This window comes from Pongo pygmaeus, chromosome 1 (assembly GCF_028885625.2).
Source record: "Pongo pygmaeus isolate AG05252 chromosome 1, NHGRI_mPonPyg2-v2.0_pri, whole genome shotgun sequence".
NCBI classification, from domain to species: Eukaryota; Metazoa; Chordata; class Mammalia; order Primates; family Hominidae; genus Pongo; species Pongo pygmaeus.
In genome coordinates this window covers 4,395,554-4,412,933 of record NC_072373.2, presented here as the reverse complement: position 1 = coordinate 4,412,933, position 17,380 = coordinate 4,395,554, and the positions used below count along the sequence as shown (strand labels likewise).

The following is a 17,380-nucleotide window of genomic DNA, read 5'->3' as shown; positions in this document are numbered from 1 at the left end:
TGTTGCTTTTGCTTTTGGTGTCATATCTATGAAGCCATTGCGTAATCCAAGATCATGAAGATATGCTTATCTTCTCTTCCAAGAGTTTATAATTTAAGCTCTTGCATTTAGGTCTTTGATCCATTTAATTAATTTTTATATATGGCATGAGGTAGAACACCAGCTTCATTCATTTGCATGTGGATATCCAGTTGTCTCAGTTCTATTTGTTGAAGACTCTTCTTTTCCCACTGAATTGTCTTGGCACCTTTGTTAAAGATCAGTTGGCCCTAAATATAGGGGCTTATTTCTGAACTCTGAATTCTGTTTCATTGATCTGTATGTCTCTCTTTATGCCAGTAATACACTGTCTTGATTACTGTAGCTCTGTGCTAAATGTTGAAATCAGGAAGTCTGAGTCCTATAACTTTTTCAAGATTGTTTTAGCTATTCTAGGTCTCTTGAATTTCCATATGAATTTTTAAATTTGTCAATTTCTACAAAAAATGGCAGCTGAGATTTTGACAAGAATGGCAGTGAATCTTCAGGTCAACTTGGAGAGTATTACCATCCTCTCCAATAATAACAATATTAAATCTTCCAGTTCACGAGCGTGGAATGTCTTTCCATTTATTTAGGTCTTCTTTAATTTCTTTCAATAATGTTTTGTAGTTTTCAGATACAAGTTATGAACTTCTTCAGTGTATCCAAAAGTTTATTTTTTATGTAACTGTAAATGGAATTGTTTTTTTAATTTCATTTTTTGATTGCTTATTGCTAGTGTATAGAAATACAATCGATTTTTTTTGAGACAGAGTCTTGCTCTGTCTCCCAGGCTGGAGTGCAGTGGCGCGATCTCAGCTCACTGCAAGCTCCATCTCCCAGGTTCAGGCCATTCTCCTGCCTCAGCCTCCCGAGCAGCTGAGACTACAGGTGCCTGCCACCACACCCGGCTAATTTTTTGTATTTTCAGTAGAGACAGGGTTTCACCGTGCTAGCCAGGGTGGTCTCAATCTCCTGACCTCATGATCCACCCACCTCAGCCTCCCAAAGTGCTGGGATTACAGGTGTGAGCCACCGCGCCCGGCCTACTATTGATTTTTATATATTGATCTTGTACCCTGCAATGTTTTTAACTTATCTATTAGTTTTAGTAATTTTTAGTGAATTCCTTATGATTTTCCTGTATACAATATCATATCATCTGCAAAATGAGATAATTTTACTTTTTTTCCAGTTTGAATGCCTTTAATTTTTCCTTCTTCAGTAATTGCCCTGGCTGGAATCTCCAGCACAGTGTTTAATAGAAGTGGCAACAGCAGACACTCTTATTTTTTATTTTAAAGGGAAAGCATTCAGTCTTTCACCATTAAGTATGATATTAGCTGTGAGATTTTTCATAGATGTTCTTTATCAGCTTAGGGAAATTTCCGTCTATTCCTAGTTTATTGAATAGATTTTTAAAATATATAATATACAATGTATATTTTATATATTGTATAAAATATATATTATATAATGTATATTTTATATATTGTATAAAATATATATTATATATATTTTATATATTGTATAAAATATATATTATATATATTTTATATATTGTATAAAATATATATTATATATATTTTATATATTGTATAAAATATATATTATATATATTTTATATATTGTATAAAATATATATTATATATTTTATATATATATCATGAAAGGGTATTGGATTTTGTCATGCTTTGTCTATTGGGATTATCATGGGGATTTTGTCCTTTATATGGTATATTACATTAATTTTTTTTTTTTTTTTTTTTAAGATTAAGCCCACCTTCCATTCCAGGGATAAATCCCACTGGATCATGTTATATAATCCTTGAGTCTGTTTTCATAGTAGATATTAGTCTCTGTTTCTTGTGATGTCTTTGTTTTGGTATCAGGTTTATCTGGCCTCATAGAATGAGTTGGGAAGTGTTCCCCTTTCTTCTGTATTTTGGAAGAGCTTCTGAAGAATTGGTATTGATTCTTGTTTAATTTAGTAGAATTTGCCAGTGAAGTCCCCTGGTCCTGGGCTTTTCTTCGTGGGTAGTGTTTAAATTACTAGTTCATTCTTTTCTCATTAGAGGTTATTTAGATTTTCTGTATCTTCTTGAGTCAGTTTTGGTAGCTTGTGAATTTGTCCATTTCATCTCAGTTATATAATTTGTTGGCATACAGTTGTTCTTAGTCTTCCTTGTAATCCTTTTCATTTCCATTAGGTCAGTAGAGATGTCTCTTCACAGATTTCTAACCAGTAAATAGATCGCCACTTTAACTTTACAAAGAAATTAACTCTTCAACTTCTGGGGGGCCTTTCTAAGGATAGAAAATACAAGGAAATGTGAAAAACAAAGAACTACTGAGTTCATCATTATTATTGCTAACAATGAATAAGCAACATCAACATTAATTTTTGCCTTGCACAGAGTATTGAAACAGAGCCTTCAAAAAAATAACAATAATGAGTCTGGGCACAGTACTGGGCACGGCTCACACCTGTAATCCCAGCACTTGTGGAGGCCAAGGTGGGAAGATTGCTTGAGGCAACATAGCGAGACCCTGCATCCACAAAAATAAAAGTTAAAAAATTAGCCTGGCATGGTGGTGCATGCCTCTAGTCTCAGTTTCTCAGGAGGCTGAGTTAGGAGGATTGCTTCAGCCCAGGGGTTTGAGGAGGCAGTGAGCTATGATCATACCACTGCACTCCGGCCTAGGCGACAGAGTGAGACCCTGTCTCTAAAAAATAACAGTAATAATGATGATGATGTTAGGAGTGAGGGGTGGACTTAGACTGTTTAATACTGTCCAAAGGAATATATCTCTAGGTTTAGAAATCATTTTCCTAGCAACCTGTGGGCTTTGTATAATCTTGAGCAGGAACACTTGACCTGATTGTTCAACTTTCTATCTGAGAGTGGAGGTAACACTACCACTTGCAAAGCAAGCAGATACTCATTTTCATTGTACTATCTCAGCATTCCTTTAGAAACTTTATTTAGGCCACATCTCATTATAGTGAATTCCAAACTACTGACCAAATTTTTGGGTGGAATATTTCTCTTGCTTTTAAGTTTCCTTTTACAGTTTTCCCCTTTACAAAATGTGTCAAAATATACCTTTATTTTTTAGAATGTAAAATCTTGAATACAAGGAAATTTCAGACTGAAGAAGTATAGTACTCAGGCAACATATAGGAGTTCTAAGCATGGAATCCCCAAGCATAGAAGAAATTATTTTCATTTGTGAAAAGGCAGAGAATAAAAGATTTCTGAGTTTAGGATGCCCACTCTGATAAGTTCATTCTCATCCTAATTCTTTACCAAAAGTCAACATTTGGGTATAATTCTTTTTCATGAATATCTTTCCCATTTTTTAATAAAACATTTGGGTTCCTGTTATGGAAATTTACAATAAATCAGTTTCAGAAGGCTATTTACTGCTCAGCTGAAGAGATTGTTAAAATTAAGTGATATTGAACATAAAATGGAAATGTTCCATTTACTAAGCATTTAAAACCTTTTGATTATTGTAGCCAAACCATTATGTATACATCTCTTTTTGGAAAATATTCTATATTTTTAAAAAGAAGCTATGCTGCAAAAAGAGAATAGCCCACTTTAAAATAGAGCCGCCTGCATCTGGAACAAAAACCTTTTGGTGCTGTCATTAAGGAAATCAGCAGTATACAGACCAAATTATTGGTTGCAAACTGTATAAACAATGGGATTTCTCAACTGGAAAAGGCAATTTAAGTCCTAGAAGTTGGCTGCCAAGGAAACCACTACTTGGAGAAAGCCTAACAAAATTTTTATGTGAACTAGCATGATACCTTGCAGTATTTTCCACTCTTTTTCTCTTTTTTTCTTTTTTTTTTCTTTTTTTTTTTGAGACAGGGTCTCACTCAGTCGCTCAGGCTGGAGTGCAGTGGCACAGTCACAGCTCACTGAAGCCTCGACCTCCTGGGCTCAGGTAATCAATCCTTCCATGTCAGCCTCCTGGGTAGCTGGGACTACAGGCATGCACCACCACTCCCAGCTAATTTTTTGTATTTTGTAGAAATGGGGTTTCACCATGTTGCCCAGGCTGGTCTTTTTCTGTGAAAAGGGGGAGAAAGTAGGAGGATAGCAAGAAACTTAGAAATGCATCTCTTGTAAGGAGGCAAGGACTAGATTATTCTCTTTAGTTCCCCCACATTTTTTATTGTGAAATTTTTTAAACCTTCCCAAAAAGTTTAAGGAAGAGTACAATCTGTATATACCCTTCATTCAGATGTACCAGTTTTTAACCTTTTGCTACATTTACTTTCTCTCACACCCGTCCTACACTCTGTCACACACAGATCACATAGAAAGTAAGTCACAAACATAGCAATTCATCCCTAAATACTTTAGTATGTATTTCCCAAGAAGACATTTTCTGGCTTGGCGTGGTGGATCACCTGAGGCCAGGAGTTTGAGACCAATCTGGTCAACATGCCAAAACCCCATCTCTACTAAAAATACAAAAATTATCCAGGTATGTCAGCACAAGCCTGTAATCCCCCTTGCATGGCTGAGGCACAAGAATCGCTCGAACCTGGGAGGTGGAGGTTGCAGTGAGCCCAGATCGCGCCACTGCACTCCAGCCTGGGTGACAGAGTGAGAGACTCTATCTCAAAAAAAAAAAAAAAAAAGACATTTTCTACCTAACCATAGTACTGTTATCACCACACCCAAGAAGTTTTTAATTGATGTAGTATTATTGAATATGTAGTCTATAGTCATGTTTTCCCCAATTGTTCCAATAATGGTTCTTTTTAGCCTTTTTTTTTTTTTTTAACAAAAAATCTAGGATCCAGTCAAGGTTCATTCACTTCATTTAATTGCCATAAGAGTAGCCCACCCTTCCTCTGCCTTCTTTTGACTTTGCTATCACTGATATTTTTTTAAAAACCAAGCCATCCATGGCCAGGCACAGTGGCTCATGTCTGTAACCCCAGCACTTTGGGAGGCCAAGGCAGGTGGATTGCTTGAGCCTAGGAGTTCGAGACCAGCCTGGACAACGTGATGAAACCCTGTCTGTATAAAAATAGCTGGGCATGGTGGCATGCGCCTGGAGTCCCAGCTACTCAGGAAACTGAGGTAGGAGAATGGCTTGAGCCCTGCCTGCCGTGAACCGAGATCAGGCCACTGCACTACAGCCTGGGCAACAGAGCCAAACCCTGTCTCAAAAAAAAAAAAAAAAAAAAAAAAGACTAGGCCAGTTTTCTTGTAGAGTGTCTCATAGTCTAGACTTACCTGATTTTTCCTTATGGTTGTCTTCTGGTTTAACACATTTGACAGGAAAACTAACAAAGCAAATGTAGCTTTTGTATTTCATCACGTCCAAAGGCACATAATATCAATTGGTCCAACTATTAACGATGCTCAGTTCAATCACTTAGTATTGATAAGGTGATATACACCATATTTTTCCATTCCAAAGGTATCTTTTTTCTTTGTTATTTAGGAAAAATAGTGGGGGTAGGCAAGTGACATTGGTGCAAAAAATGGGGAGAAATGGCAGGGGAGAAGGAGGTGATACTTTAAGACAATGTGTATATCATTCTTAAACAGCCTTTCTTCTAATGGTTTTATCATCCATGATCTTTGTCTGACTCAACTGGTGGCAACAAAATGGTGATTGCCGAATATTGCCCTTTTGTCTACTTGTACTAGCTGGCTTTCTTCTATTAAAAAAAGAGCTTTCCTCCTTTTACTTTTTTTTTTTTTTTTAAGTATTACCATGGACTCTGAGATAGTCTTTTTATTCAATATGCTATAGTCCATTATCATTATTCTTTTTGATGTTCATCTTTTACCAGAGTTGACTAATGAAAACTGCTTTAGGCCAGCTTCTCTATAATCTTGACATGTGGCCATCATTCTTTGAGCAATTCTGACCTTACACGTTTTTGCCCTAACTTGGAATCAACCATTTCTCCAGAGTCCTGATTCCTTTTAGGAAGAGAAACCAAGATCTGGACAGTATGTTCATTGCTTCTCCTTCAGTGGGCAAGCTGGGTAATAATATATATTCTTTATGAGTTTATACAGATGCCTCTTGTTACAATCCAGTACCACGGGCTTCTTCCATTCCATTTCCTCTTCCGTGTTTTTATCCGCCTCTACTACCTTGACAACTCTGGTTCCCACCATCAGTATATGTACTCACTTGTTCTGTACTAGAGCATAGCAGTCCCCAACCTTTTTGGCATCAGGGACTAGTTTCGTGGAAGACAATTTTGCCATGGACCTGGGGCGGAGGAGGGAGGATGGTTTCAAGATGAAACTGTTCCACCTCAGATCATCAGGCATTTGTTAGATTCTCATAAGGAACACACAACCTAGATCTCTTGCATCCACAGCTGCCCACCTCTTGCTACATACACATCCTGTAGTACATACAAATAGTTTTGGAATTACACCAGTACCGCTATGAACAACACGTCTCTGTTTGAGATTTCTTTGCACTTCATTTTGTCCTTAGTATATATCTCAGTAAGGGTATATAGACAGAATACTATATTCAGAAGTTAATTTCTTTTTTATTTTCTGTGTGATTATCAATTTGATACACAACTAGGTTCATTTGTTTTTGTTTGACTTCAGTTTTGGGGTGTACTTCTGTTTCCAGAATTGGTTCCTTCCAGTGGGTTCTTGGTCTCACTGACTTCAAGAATGAAGCCACGGACCCTCGCGGTGAGTGTTAAGTTCTTAAAGATGGTGTGTCTGGAGTTTGTTCCTTCAGATGTTCAGATGTGTCCAAAGTTTCTTCCTTCCAGTGGGTTCGTGGTCTCGCTGACTTCTGAAATGAAGCCGCAGACCCTTGTGGTGAGTGTTACAGCTCATAAAGGTAGTGCGGACCCAAAGAGTGAGCAGCAGCAAGGTTTACTGGAAGAGCGAAAGAACAAAGTTTCCACAGCGTGGAAGGGGACCTGAGCAGGTTGCGGCTGCTGGCTTGGGTGGCCAGGTTTTATTCCCTTATTTGGCCACACTCACATCCCACTGATTGGTCCATTTTACAGAGTGCTGATTGGTCTGTTTTTTACAGAGCACTGATTCGTGCGTTTTTACAGTGTGCTGATTGGTGCATTTACAATTCTCTAGCTAGACAGAAAAGTTCTCCAAGTCCCCACCTGACCCAGGAAGTCTGGCTGGCTTCACTTCTCACTTCTTTTTCTGTTTTAAAGTTTAACTTTGTGAAAAACATTTACGTCATTCAAATCTCAAAACTATATATGAAAAGATATCCGAGGAAGTCTCCTATCTCTTTCCGTTTCATCCACCTCTGGTAGGTAACTATTTTCATGATTTTCTGGTTTTTTCTTCTTTTTCTTTTTTGCAAATAATAGATACTGCATATGACAGGGATCTTACACAAACTTTTTCTGTAAATAACCAGGTAGTGAATATTTTGGTTATCTATCACACTCAGCTCTGCCATTGTGGCATAAAAGCCACATAGACAATTTGCAAACAGATGAGCGTGGCTGTGTTCCAATAAAACGTTATTTGCAAAGACAGGTGGGGGGCCAGATTTGGTCTGCAGGAGTTGTTTGCTGGCTGTAAGATGTAGATACATTCTCATACAAAAGCATGTTGTATATAGTGTACTGTCAAAAAAAAAAAAACAGTGATATTCGTTAAAGCATAGTAAGGCAAACTCTTTTCAAGACCATTGTGATAGGTAGAGGGGCCATGGCAATGGGATTTTGCAGTGGAGTGGAGAGACTGTGTTCAACTCCAAACACAGCATGGGCAAGTGGGAATTTGCAGCCAGGGAGCAGAGTGGAGGGTCAATGGATGGAAAATTTCTAAAAGGAAACATTAGGGATCAGGGGGTTTCTGGCTAAACCAACCTAACACATTTCCTAGTGAAGATATGCCAGGGTAATCCGACATCACCAGGGGGATGGTGGAGGATGAGGAACCTGACCAGATATGGAGGTGATCAGATAGCAAGGGTTGGGGGTTCTTGCTGAACTGAATTAGCAAGATTCTTTGCTAAAACCTGATTTTACAAGTACATGTACACACGGGCCTTGGAGAAGGTTCAGGAGTCTAAGTCTTTGCCATATATTATTATTTTTTCTTTGAGACAGAGTCTCGCTCTGTCGCCCAGGCTGGAGTGCAGTGGCGTGATCTCGGCTCACTGCAAGCTCCGCCTCCCAGGTTCACGCCATTCTCCTGTCTCAGCCTCCTGAGTAGCTGGGACTACAGGCGCCCGCCATCACGCCCGGCTAATTTTTTGTATTTTTAGTAGAGACAGGGTTTCACTATGTTAGCCAGGATCATCTTGATCTCCTGACCTTGTGATCCACCCGCCTCAGCCTCCCAAAGTGCTGGGATTACAGGCGTGAGCCACCGCACCCAGGCTTTTGCCATATATTATTTTGCAACTTGCTTTTGTTTCCCTAACAAATATATCCTGGAAATTACTTCCTCTTCCTCTTAGTTCCTCAAGAGCATCACCCCTCCCCCAACACTTTTTGAATTTTTTTTTTAGAGACAGGGTCTCACTTTGCTCCCCTGGCTGGAGTGCAGTGGTGTGATCATAGCTCACTGCAACCTCGAACTCATGGGCTCAGTTCTCCCACCTCAGCCTCCCAAGTAGCTAGGACCACAGGTACCTGGCTAATTTTTTTTTTTTTTTTAAGAGATTGGGTCTCCTTGTGTTGCCCAGGGGGGTCTTGAACTCCTGGCCTCAAGCTGTCCTCCCGCCTCAACCTCCCAAAGTACTGGGGTTACAGATGTGAGCCACCACACTGAGCCCTTCCCCTCTTTTTTTGGTTAAAGAATATTCCATTATATAGATATATCATAGTTTATGTAACTAGGACCCTATAAATGAACACTTAGGCTGTTGTCAACATTTTACTAACATAAATAATACTGCAGTTAATAGTCTTATGCTTATGATTTTTTATATGTGCAACCTATTCTCTTACTATATTATAAAGATTCAAATAAAAACCTGTTAAACTAAGATAATAGCATTTTACTTTAAAATAACATTTTTAACTATAAAAGTAATACTCTTTATCAAATTTAGAAAAACAAACAATCCTGAATGTATGGAGCTAAAACTGAAAGTATTGCATTATAGTCCTCCACTCCCACCTTAGCCACATGTACTCCTCTCCCCCAAATTGTTAACAGTTGAACCCAGGTGCTTCAGACCTTTCTTTTGTTGCAGTTGGTGGTCGTTTGATTTTGTCATCCCATACTTAACATGTAAGTATATCCTCAGGCTAACTTATTTTTCAAAAATGTGATCATGCTACACATAATATATTATGACTTGATCTTTTTATTTTATGTGGTTTTTAAATATCTATCGAGTTACCTCATTCTTTTTTCTTTTTTAAAAAAAAACTCAGCTAATTTTCCCAAGTCAACCTTATTCTTTTTCTGATTGATAGTTTATAATATGAATGTACCATAATTAGCCATTTCTCTATTGATATTTAGACTTCAGTTTTTCAGTATTGTAGACAACTACAGTTAATATCCTGGGACACGCCTTTGCATATGTACTAGTATTTCTATAGAATAGATTCCAGAAGGTGAAATGGTTAAGTCACTTTCATTGATTTTCAGTTGTGCAGTGTCTTCTTCACACCCTTCCCAACACCCAGTATTAGCAGTATTTTTCATATTTGCCAATCTGATGGATAAAAGAAGGATGGTACGTCATTGTTTTAATTAGTATTTTTCTGTTTGCTACTGAGATTGTTAGTTCAGGTTTTTTGGCCACTAATTTCATTTTTTTTTAATGGAGCTTTTATTTACAAGTATACTCATATCTGAACTTTAGCTGCCCAAACTCCGGGATTAAATAGATTTGGGTAAATGTTTTGAAGAATCCTTACTGTATGTAATCTTACTACTCTCCTTCCAAAATCAAATTGATTCACATAAAAAAATGTATCCTTCATTTCCTAACTTGCCATCCAAATTCTGGCTCTCCAAAATCAGGAACTGAAAAAATTCAGATCGAGAGGGATACTTATATTCTCATATGAATCTTTGTTATATCCACACAGATTCTCTCTTCTTGTGTGTTGTTTATCTTTTTATTTTGTTTTTATGTAGTTCTATAAAATAAAAAGTTGTACATTTTTATGTAGAATATCTGTTGATATTTTCCTCTATAAATTCTAGGATTTTGCTTTACTTAGGTTGTCTTTTCCCACCTAAAATTTTTTAAACTCTATTTCCTTCTATCCATATATAGTTATTTTTAGACACACTAGAATTTTTAGATACATGAAATTTGTGCATAATCAATTTTGTCAACATGTTTTTAGTAATTCATACTTTGTTATTAATGTTAATATCTCCTTTATCATAATATCAAATTCTTATATATACAAGGGTCTGTACCAGGATCTGTTCCTGCAACAGTGCCATGTTGTTTTAATGAATATTTCAATTTCTAGATGGGAAAATTCCTTGTTCTTTTTCATATATTTATTTATGATTGCTTAATTCTTCTTCCAGGTACATTTTATTTTTATCTACCCTCTGCCCCAGGTACATTTTAGAAAAAAACACAACTGACTTGTTCATTTATGCTTCTTCTAGCAATGCATGAGAATGTGTGTAGGTCTGGGAAAGACTGGCTGGGGGTCTGGAGCCAAGGTTAAGACTTGAATCAACCTAGAACGATTAAAGATAAATTATCTGTCCCCTAACCTGGGAGAAATCCAATAGGTTTGTAATACTTTTGAGTGTTACCGAAGTGTTTGTTTAGTGAGCTCTTAACTCATTTACCTTTTTCTCGGTTTAACCCCCCTCCACTTCACCTTTTTAACCCCTTTCACAGTCATTTCCTGTAATTTCTTATCATATAAGCAATGTACGTCCTCTTCCCTCTTCCTGGCATTTCTGTCCATCCCCATGGGCCCCATGGCCCAGTTTTCTTACTGGGAAATCTGATTTGTTCCTAAAGACTCGGTTCAGACATTACCTTTTCTGGGAGGTTTTGTTCATGCTAATGGTGAGAAGTAAGAATGTTGTTCTAACCTTTGTGCATTATTTATTCCTATATTATTAGCATTAGCAAACTTTGAGCTGAATCAGGACACATGATACATGCCGTAAATGTTTGTTGAAAAAGAATAAAATATTTCTGCTTTCAGGGAGCTCACCAAAGAATAAGAAGAAAAGCTTAGGATAAGAGAAAAATAGATAGGAAAGCACACTCTGTGTGTGTGTGTGTGTGTGTGTTAGTATGTGTGTGTGTAAGTCACAGCAGAGCTCTTATATAATCTCTCCCCCCCGCCCCACAAACCGATCAAGCTTTTAATTGTATTGCTTGCCCTAGAAGCCTTAGATAATGTGCTTATACTCAAATTGCGACAATCATTTTGACCCCGGAAGGCATTCCAGATGTGGTACAGGCAAAGGCACAGAGGCACAGAGATAGGACCACTGGATCATTATCATGGGAGTTTCAGAGTGAAAGATTTGGGGAGTAGTCACTTCTGTAGTGTGGAGTTGAGTTGTAAATGAACAGGTATTCTGAATCTTTTCTTTCTTTTTTTCTTAGTATTGGATGAACGAATATACCTCATCCATTGGAATTGGAGTTTTTCATTCAGGAATTGAAGTCTATGGCAGAGGTACGTGTACACACATTCTAAATATACTCTCTGAAGATTTTGTACTTTAAAAGAGTTGCAAAATCATAACTATAGGTCTTTCTCTTTTTTTAACCACTTCCATATGTTATTACAGAAAATAGAAGAAAATCTCCCCATATTCATTTATACTGCGTTTTGGAAAAATGCCCAAAGTAGAATGTGTTTGGGGAGAAAGTACTCAAAATACAAGAGTATACTTCGCTTCATTCACTTTATCTTTTATTCTAAATACTATGTTTTAAAAAATATTTTCCTTTTGTGATTGTCATAAACACAGTTTGTTTTGTTCTCATATATATTGGAGCTCCTAAGAAACCTTGCACTTCGAAAATAGCATGATAAAAACAATAATTTTGGTTGGAAAGGTTGGTGCTAGAAACTGTCAGACTTGAAATACCAATTTCCTGAGGGAATTTCAGTAATAAATTTGTTTTGTAGACCTATACGTCTTGCAAATCCTGCCATGATTACATCTAATCATGCCCTTTGTCATTAACTCAGCCCTTTTCATTCTCCTTATTACCCTTTATTAGGATAAACATGTCAGGAGTCACTCAAACCAAGCAGCTGTGTTTTCAACAGTTTTTTTCCACTGTTCTAATTCCTACTCTTGATGCAAGATAATCTACCCCTGATCAAGTTGTAACTAATAGTAATGGTCTGCGTAAGACAGATCACATTGCTGATTTCATTCAATGTATCATTTTGAATTACAAACTAACCCTATAGCAGAAATGCCTTTGTTCGCTTCAGCTAGGCAGTCTTTGTGACCTCTTAAGAATATATTATTGCAGTTTACTCAGGGTTACCCCTGAACACTATACACCAGTTTTAACCAATATAAAGAAAAGACTCATTTACTTAAATGTGTCAGTATGGTGGTTATACTCTTTTTTATATTCCATTTTACCTGCTTCCAGGTACAGTTTAGCATATTAAATATTGGCTATAAAAATCCGCCATTTAAGCTCTATTTTACTTGAAAGTCTGCATCTACCAAATAATCCCAGGAAATACTGAGGGGTTCTTGCTGAAAGTTTCATGCTTGGGAGTATTGCTGTGGGTGGGATCATAGTCTGTGGGGTTACTCTTGGTTGGTTTGGCTTTTGCCAAATTTGCATGTGTATTTCTTGAATTTGTATGATGTGTTACCGTTTTTAAAATGCCATCAAGTTTTGAACCACATGATCATGGTGGGTTAGGTAAGGGCAGGTGGCATCTTCTCCATTTTTCAGCTGAAGAAACTGAGGCCCAAACCTGCTGGAAGTCATAATGCTAATAATTAACTAAAATTTGAACCCAAATGTTCTTGTATGCTAGTCCATGGCTCTATTATCTGCCTAATCATTGCTCCCCTTCATAAAATGATTTAGTAATAATTAGAAACATGTTTCAAAACATGTTCATGTAAATTTAGTAAAGCTAGAATCAAATATTAATATATTCCTGAAAATTAGTGATTGCTTTTTAAATAAAAGAATGGGTCTGTGACTTTCCTTACTATAATTGAGAAAGTTAAGAATCCAAATATAATCTTATCCTTTCCAACCTGATAATCTACAATATTTTGTAAAATTTTGTCACTAAAAAACTTTAAAAATTATATTTCAAAATAGCCACTTTATTTCTCAAACTATATCTTTGCTTTTTTTGGACAGGTCTGAATTAGAAGTAAATTCAGTATCTGCCTGTTCTTTCCTGTGCTTTGTTCTAAGATCTTTTAAGATATATTTTTAAAGTGATGAAGTTGATTTAAGCATGGTTTGGAATTCTTTAAATTTGTCTACTAAGACTTAGCCACTAAAATATCTAAGTGAAATAACAGAAAATTACAGGAATTTTTTATCTAAAATTCTCTATTTTGTTCTCCATAGTTTGTATCTGATGTACATTTTGTATTGGATGTACAGTCAAAAAATAGCTTATCCTAGATAAAAGACTTGCCGTGGAGATTGGATGGGAGGGTGGATGGGTATGTGTGTTAATTTGGCAGTTTATTTTTTTCTTAAATGAAGAGAATTGAGTAGTGTTTTAGGTTTGGTAATGTTCCACCCTACTCAAAGGTAAACCAATAGTCTTTATCCCAGAAACCATGAAACTCACTGTTACTTGACAGTTTCTCCAGTAAGATTGTGTTTGAAATTAGATCACTTTAATTTAGAAAGTGGCAAAACACTGAAATTACCACCTACCTAGATTGGCATGATATAGACACGCAGAGAGAACTGTATTTACCTGTGTGTGTTAGTCACTCTCTTTTTGCCATTATAAGAAAGGGAAATATGGCAGTCAAGAATATCTTTGAGTGTCTTCTGTTATTTGAGTTTTGGGTCTTTTGTGACAACTGTTTATACGAGTAATAGCTAAGTGAGATATTTGTGAAAGCATTTTATAAACTGAAAAATATTTAGATGGTGTCACTGTTGTCCTCAATTATTAAAGCTAATTCAGCATTCTGGTTAAATTTTATGTGATACATACTAAAAATCATGAGTTTTCTCTTTTCAGAATTTGCTTATGGTGGCCATCCTTACCCCTTTTCTGGAATATTTGAAATTTCCCCAGGAAATGCTTCTGAACTAGGAGAAACATTTAAATTTAAGTAAGTAGGGAGGATAATTTTTATTACACTGTCTTAGGTGCCATAGCTTGTTTTCAGGTATACAGAATTCATTCTGTAAATCAAAACAAACCCAAGAAGTTAAAAATGTCTCTTTGTTTTAATTGCTGACATTTTATATAACTCAGGTTTGCCTCAGGAAACTCATTTCTTTTCCTTTTTTTTTGTTTTTGAGATGGAGTCTCACTCTGTCTCCCAGGCTGGAGAGAAGTGGCGTGATCTCAGCTCACTGCAGCGTCCACCTTCTAGGTTCAAGCGATTCTCCTGCCTCAGGCTCCCAAGTAGCTGGGATTACAGGCGTGCACCGTGATGCCCGGCTAATTTTTGTATTTTTAGTAGAGACGGAGTTTCGCCATGTTGGCCAGGCTAGTCTTGAACTCCTGACCGCAGGTGATCCACCTGCCTCGGCCTCCCAAAGTGCTGGGATTACAGGCGTGAGCCACCGCGCCCAGCCCAGGAAATTCCTTTCTAATGATTTCTTCCCCTCAATCTCCTGTTTGAAAGGAGAAAAAGTTTTATTGTGACCTACCTACCTAGCAAATTAAAAATGTCTTTATTGTCCCAATGAAAGGGACACTTTATACGTTTGAAATAAACAGTTGATTAGCGTAGAATCCGTTGTTAAGGTACATGTATTACATGTAATGATAAACCTAAAATAGATGGATGTAAGTGTTCACTGGAGTCTTATGAGTAATAAAAAGCAGCAGTGAGAATATAATTTTTTTTTTATTTATACTTTAAGTTCTAGGGTACATGTGCACAACGTGCAGGTTTGTTAATAGGTATCCATGTGTCATGTTGGTTTGCAGCACCCATCATCTCATCATTTACATTAGGTATTTCTCCTAATGCTATCCCTCCCCCAGGCCCCCACCCCACGACAGGCCCCAGTGTGTGATGTTCCCCGCCCTGTGTCCAAGTGTTCTCATTGTTCAGTTCCCACCTATGAGTGAGAACATACGGTGTTTGGTTTTCTGTCCTTGTGATAGTTTGCTGAGAATGAGAATATAAATGTTAATAATCAAATTTTCATTCCTTAATTGAGGTTTGTATTTAAAGTGATATTTAGGGCCGGGTGCAGTGGCTCACGCCTATAATCCCAGCACTTTGGGAGGCCAAGGTGGGCGGATCACCTGAGGTCAGGAGTTCGAGATCAGCCTGGGCAACACGGTGAAACCCCATCTCTACTAAAAATACAGAATTAGCCAGGCATGGTGGCACATGCCTGTAATCCCAGCTACTCGGGAGGCTGAGGCAGGAGAATCGCTTGAACCTGGGAGGCAGAGGATGCGGTGAGCTGAGGTCACGCCATTGCACTCCAGCCTGGGCAACAAGAGTAAATCTCCACTCACCAAAAAAAAAAAAAAAAAAAAACAGTGATATTTAGAATGTGAGTTTCAAGGAGCTTTAAACTTCTGGGCCTATAATAGATGGCTTGCCAAGTGAAAAATAGACAGTGAAATGGGGTTCCAACATTAAACTTCAGTAGAGAGCTACACATTAAGCCCTCTACTAAGTTCATAGTTCTCTTAGCCTATCACTGAATTGAAAGATTTTCGCACAGAAGTGCTATGATACCATCCTGAATCCACTCCTTTGGGCTCTCTTTTGGCAAGACTACTTGATAAAAGGATTTTCTAAGTATTTTCAGGTTTCTTGGATGCCTTTTATCTGACTAAAATTCCACTTTCTCTTGGATAATGTCTGTCGCCTTTCCAAGGTAGTAGTTTGGAGTCCTTTTTATTTTTGTTTGTTTAGAGATGGAGTCTTGCTCTGTCACCCTGGCTGGAGTGCAGTGGTGCGATCTCGGCCCACTGCAACCTCCGCCTCCTGCGTTCAAGCGATTCTCCCGCCTCAGCCTCCCGAGTAGCTGGGATTACAGGCACCTGCCATCATGCCTGACTAATTTTTGTATTTTTGTAGAGACGGGGGTTTCACCATGTTGGCCAGGCTGGTCTCGAACTCCTGACCTCAGGTGATCTGCCCACCTCGGCCTCCCAAAGTGCTGGAATTACAGGCGTGAGCCGCCATACCCGGCCAGGGTCCTTCTTTTTACAAAACGTTTAGTCAGGTTTGACAGTTTGTCTCATTGCAGCACAGTGACAGATAACTTAAAAGTTTGTTTCTAGGTGACATTATGGCCAGCCCTTTAATGGCAAGTGAAATTATGCAGGAATATTTGCAGCATGGATCTGGTTCTCTAATAATATAACTGCTAATACAATAGTTGTGAAAATAACTGTAATATTACATGTTACATAAGGACATACATTTCATAAAGAAAATGACTTGTGCTTTTGTAGTATTCATAGGTAATATACTTGAGTTTATTGCAGAAAAGTAGAAACTAAAATAGGACTTTTAAAGTATCTTGTTTCACTTTTAGTCTTGTTATATTAACCCTGATTTGTTATGTCAATCATAATATTCCTGGAAATAAGCAAGTATTTAAACATGCTTTTTATAAATATTTGACACAACTATGTCCTTATTTTTCTTTCTCTTTTTTTTTTCCTTTTTGTTCTTTAAGAGAAGCTGTTGTTTTAGGGAGCACGGACTTCCTAGAAGATGATATAGAAAAAATTGTGGAAGAACTGGGAAAAGAATACAAAGGCAATGCTTATCATTTAATGCATAAAAACTGCAATCATTTTTCTTCAGCTTTATCAGAGGTAAACTAAATTTTATCCTAAAAGTTCTTCAAATAAATATTTGCTATCCCACTATACTTGATATCCCACTATATTTGATCTTGATTCATTTCTGATTTTTTGTGTTGTATGAAATATGGTATTGTGTTTCAATCTTGTATGAATGACCTTTCCAGAGTTGGTAACTTGAGAGTCCGCACAGTTTTAAACGGTAATTCTATTCATTACTTTGCAGTGGGTAGAGAGTAAGTACAAATAATGGTCCCTTCTTACTCTGTTTTATTATAACCTGAAACTTTCACTTTAAAAAAGTAAATGCCTAGAAACTTCTGCTTCTTAGCCACTAAGGTTTCTCTTTTGCTGAATTTTTTTTTCTGGCTCTTATTAATAAGTAATTTGTGTCTTCCATCTTGAAATTTTCTTCTG

General features: G+C 37.2%; 1 protein-coding gene across 2 annotated transcripts in view; it reads left to right on the top strand.

The window, feature by feature from the left end:
- DESI2 (desumoylating isopeptidase 2) overlaps window positions 1-17,380 on the top strand; it is a 60,461-nt gene that overhangs the window by 22,599 nt on the left and 20,482 nt on the right. Inside the window, exons 2-4 of one of the 2 annotated variants that reach the window (XM_054457937.2) lie at window positions 11,587-11,659; window positions 14,189-14,282; window positions 16,834-16,975. In XM_054457937.2, coding sequence (XP_054313912.1) covers window positions 11,587-11,659; window positions 14,189-14,282; window positions 16,834-16,975 — 309 coding nt within the window. The remainder of the gene's footprint in view (window positions 1-11,586; window positions 11,660-14,188; window positions 14,283-16,833; window positions 16,976-17,380) is intronic. The other variant, XM_054457954.2, reaches the window with a different exon arrangement.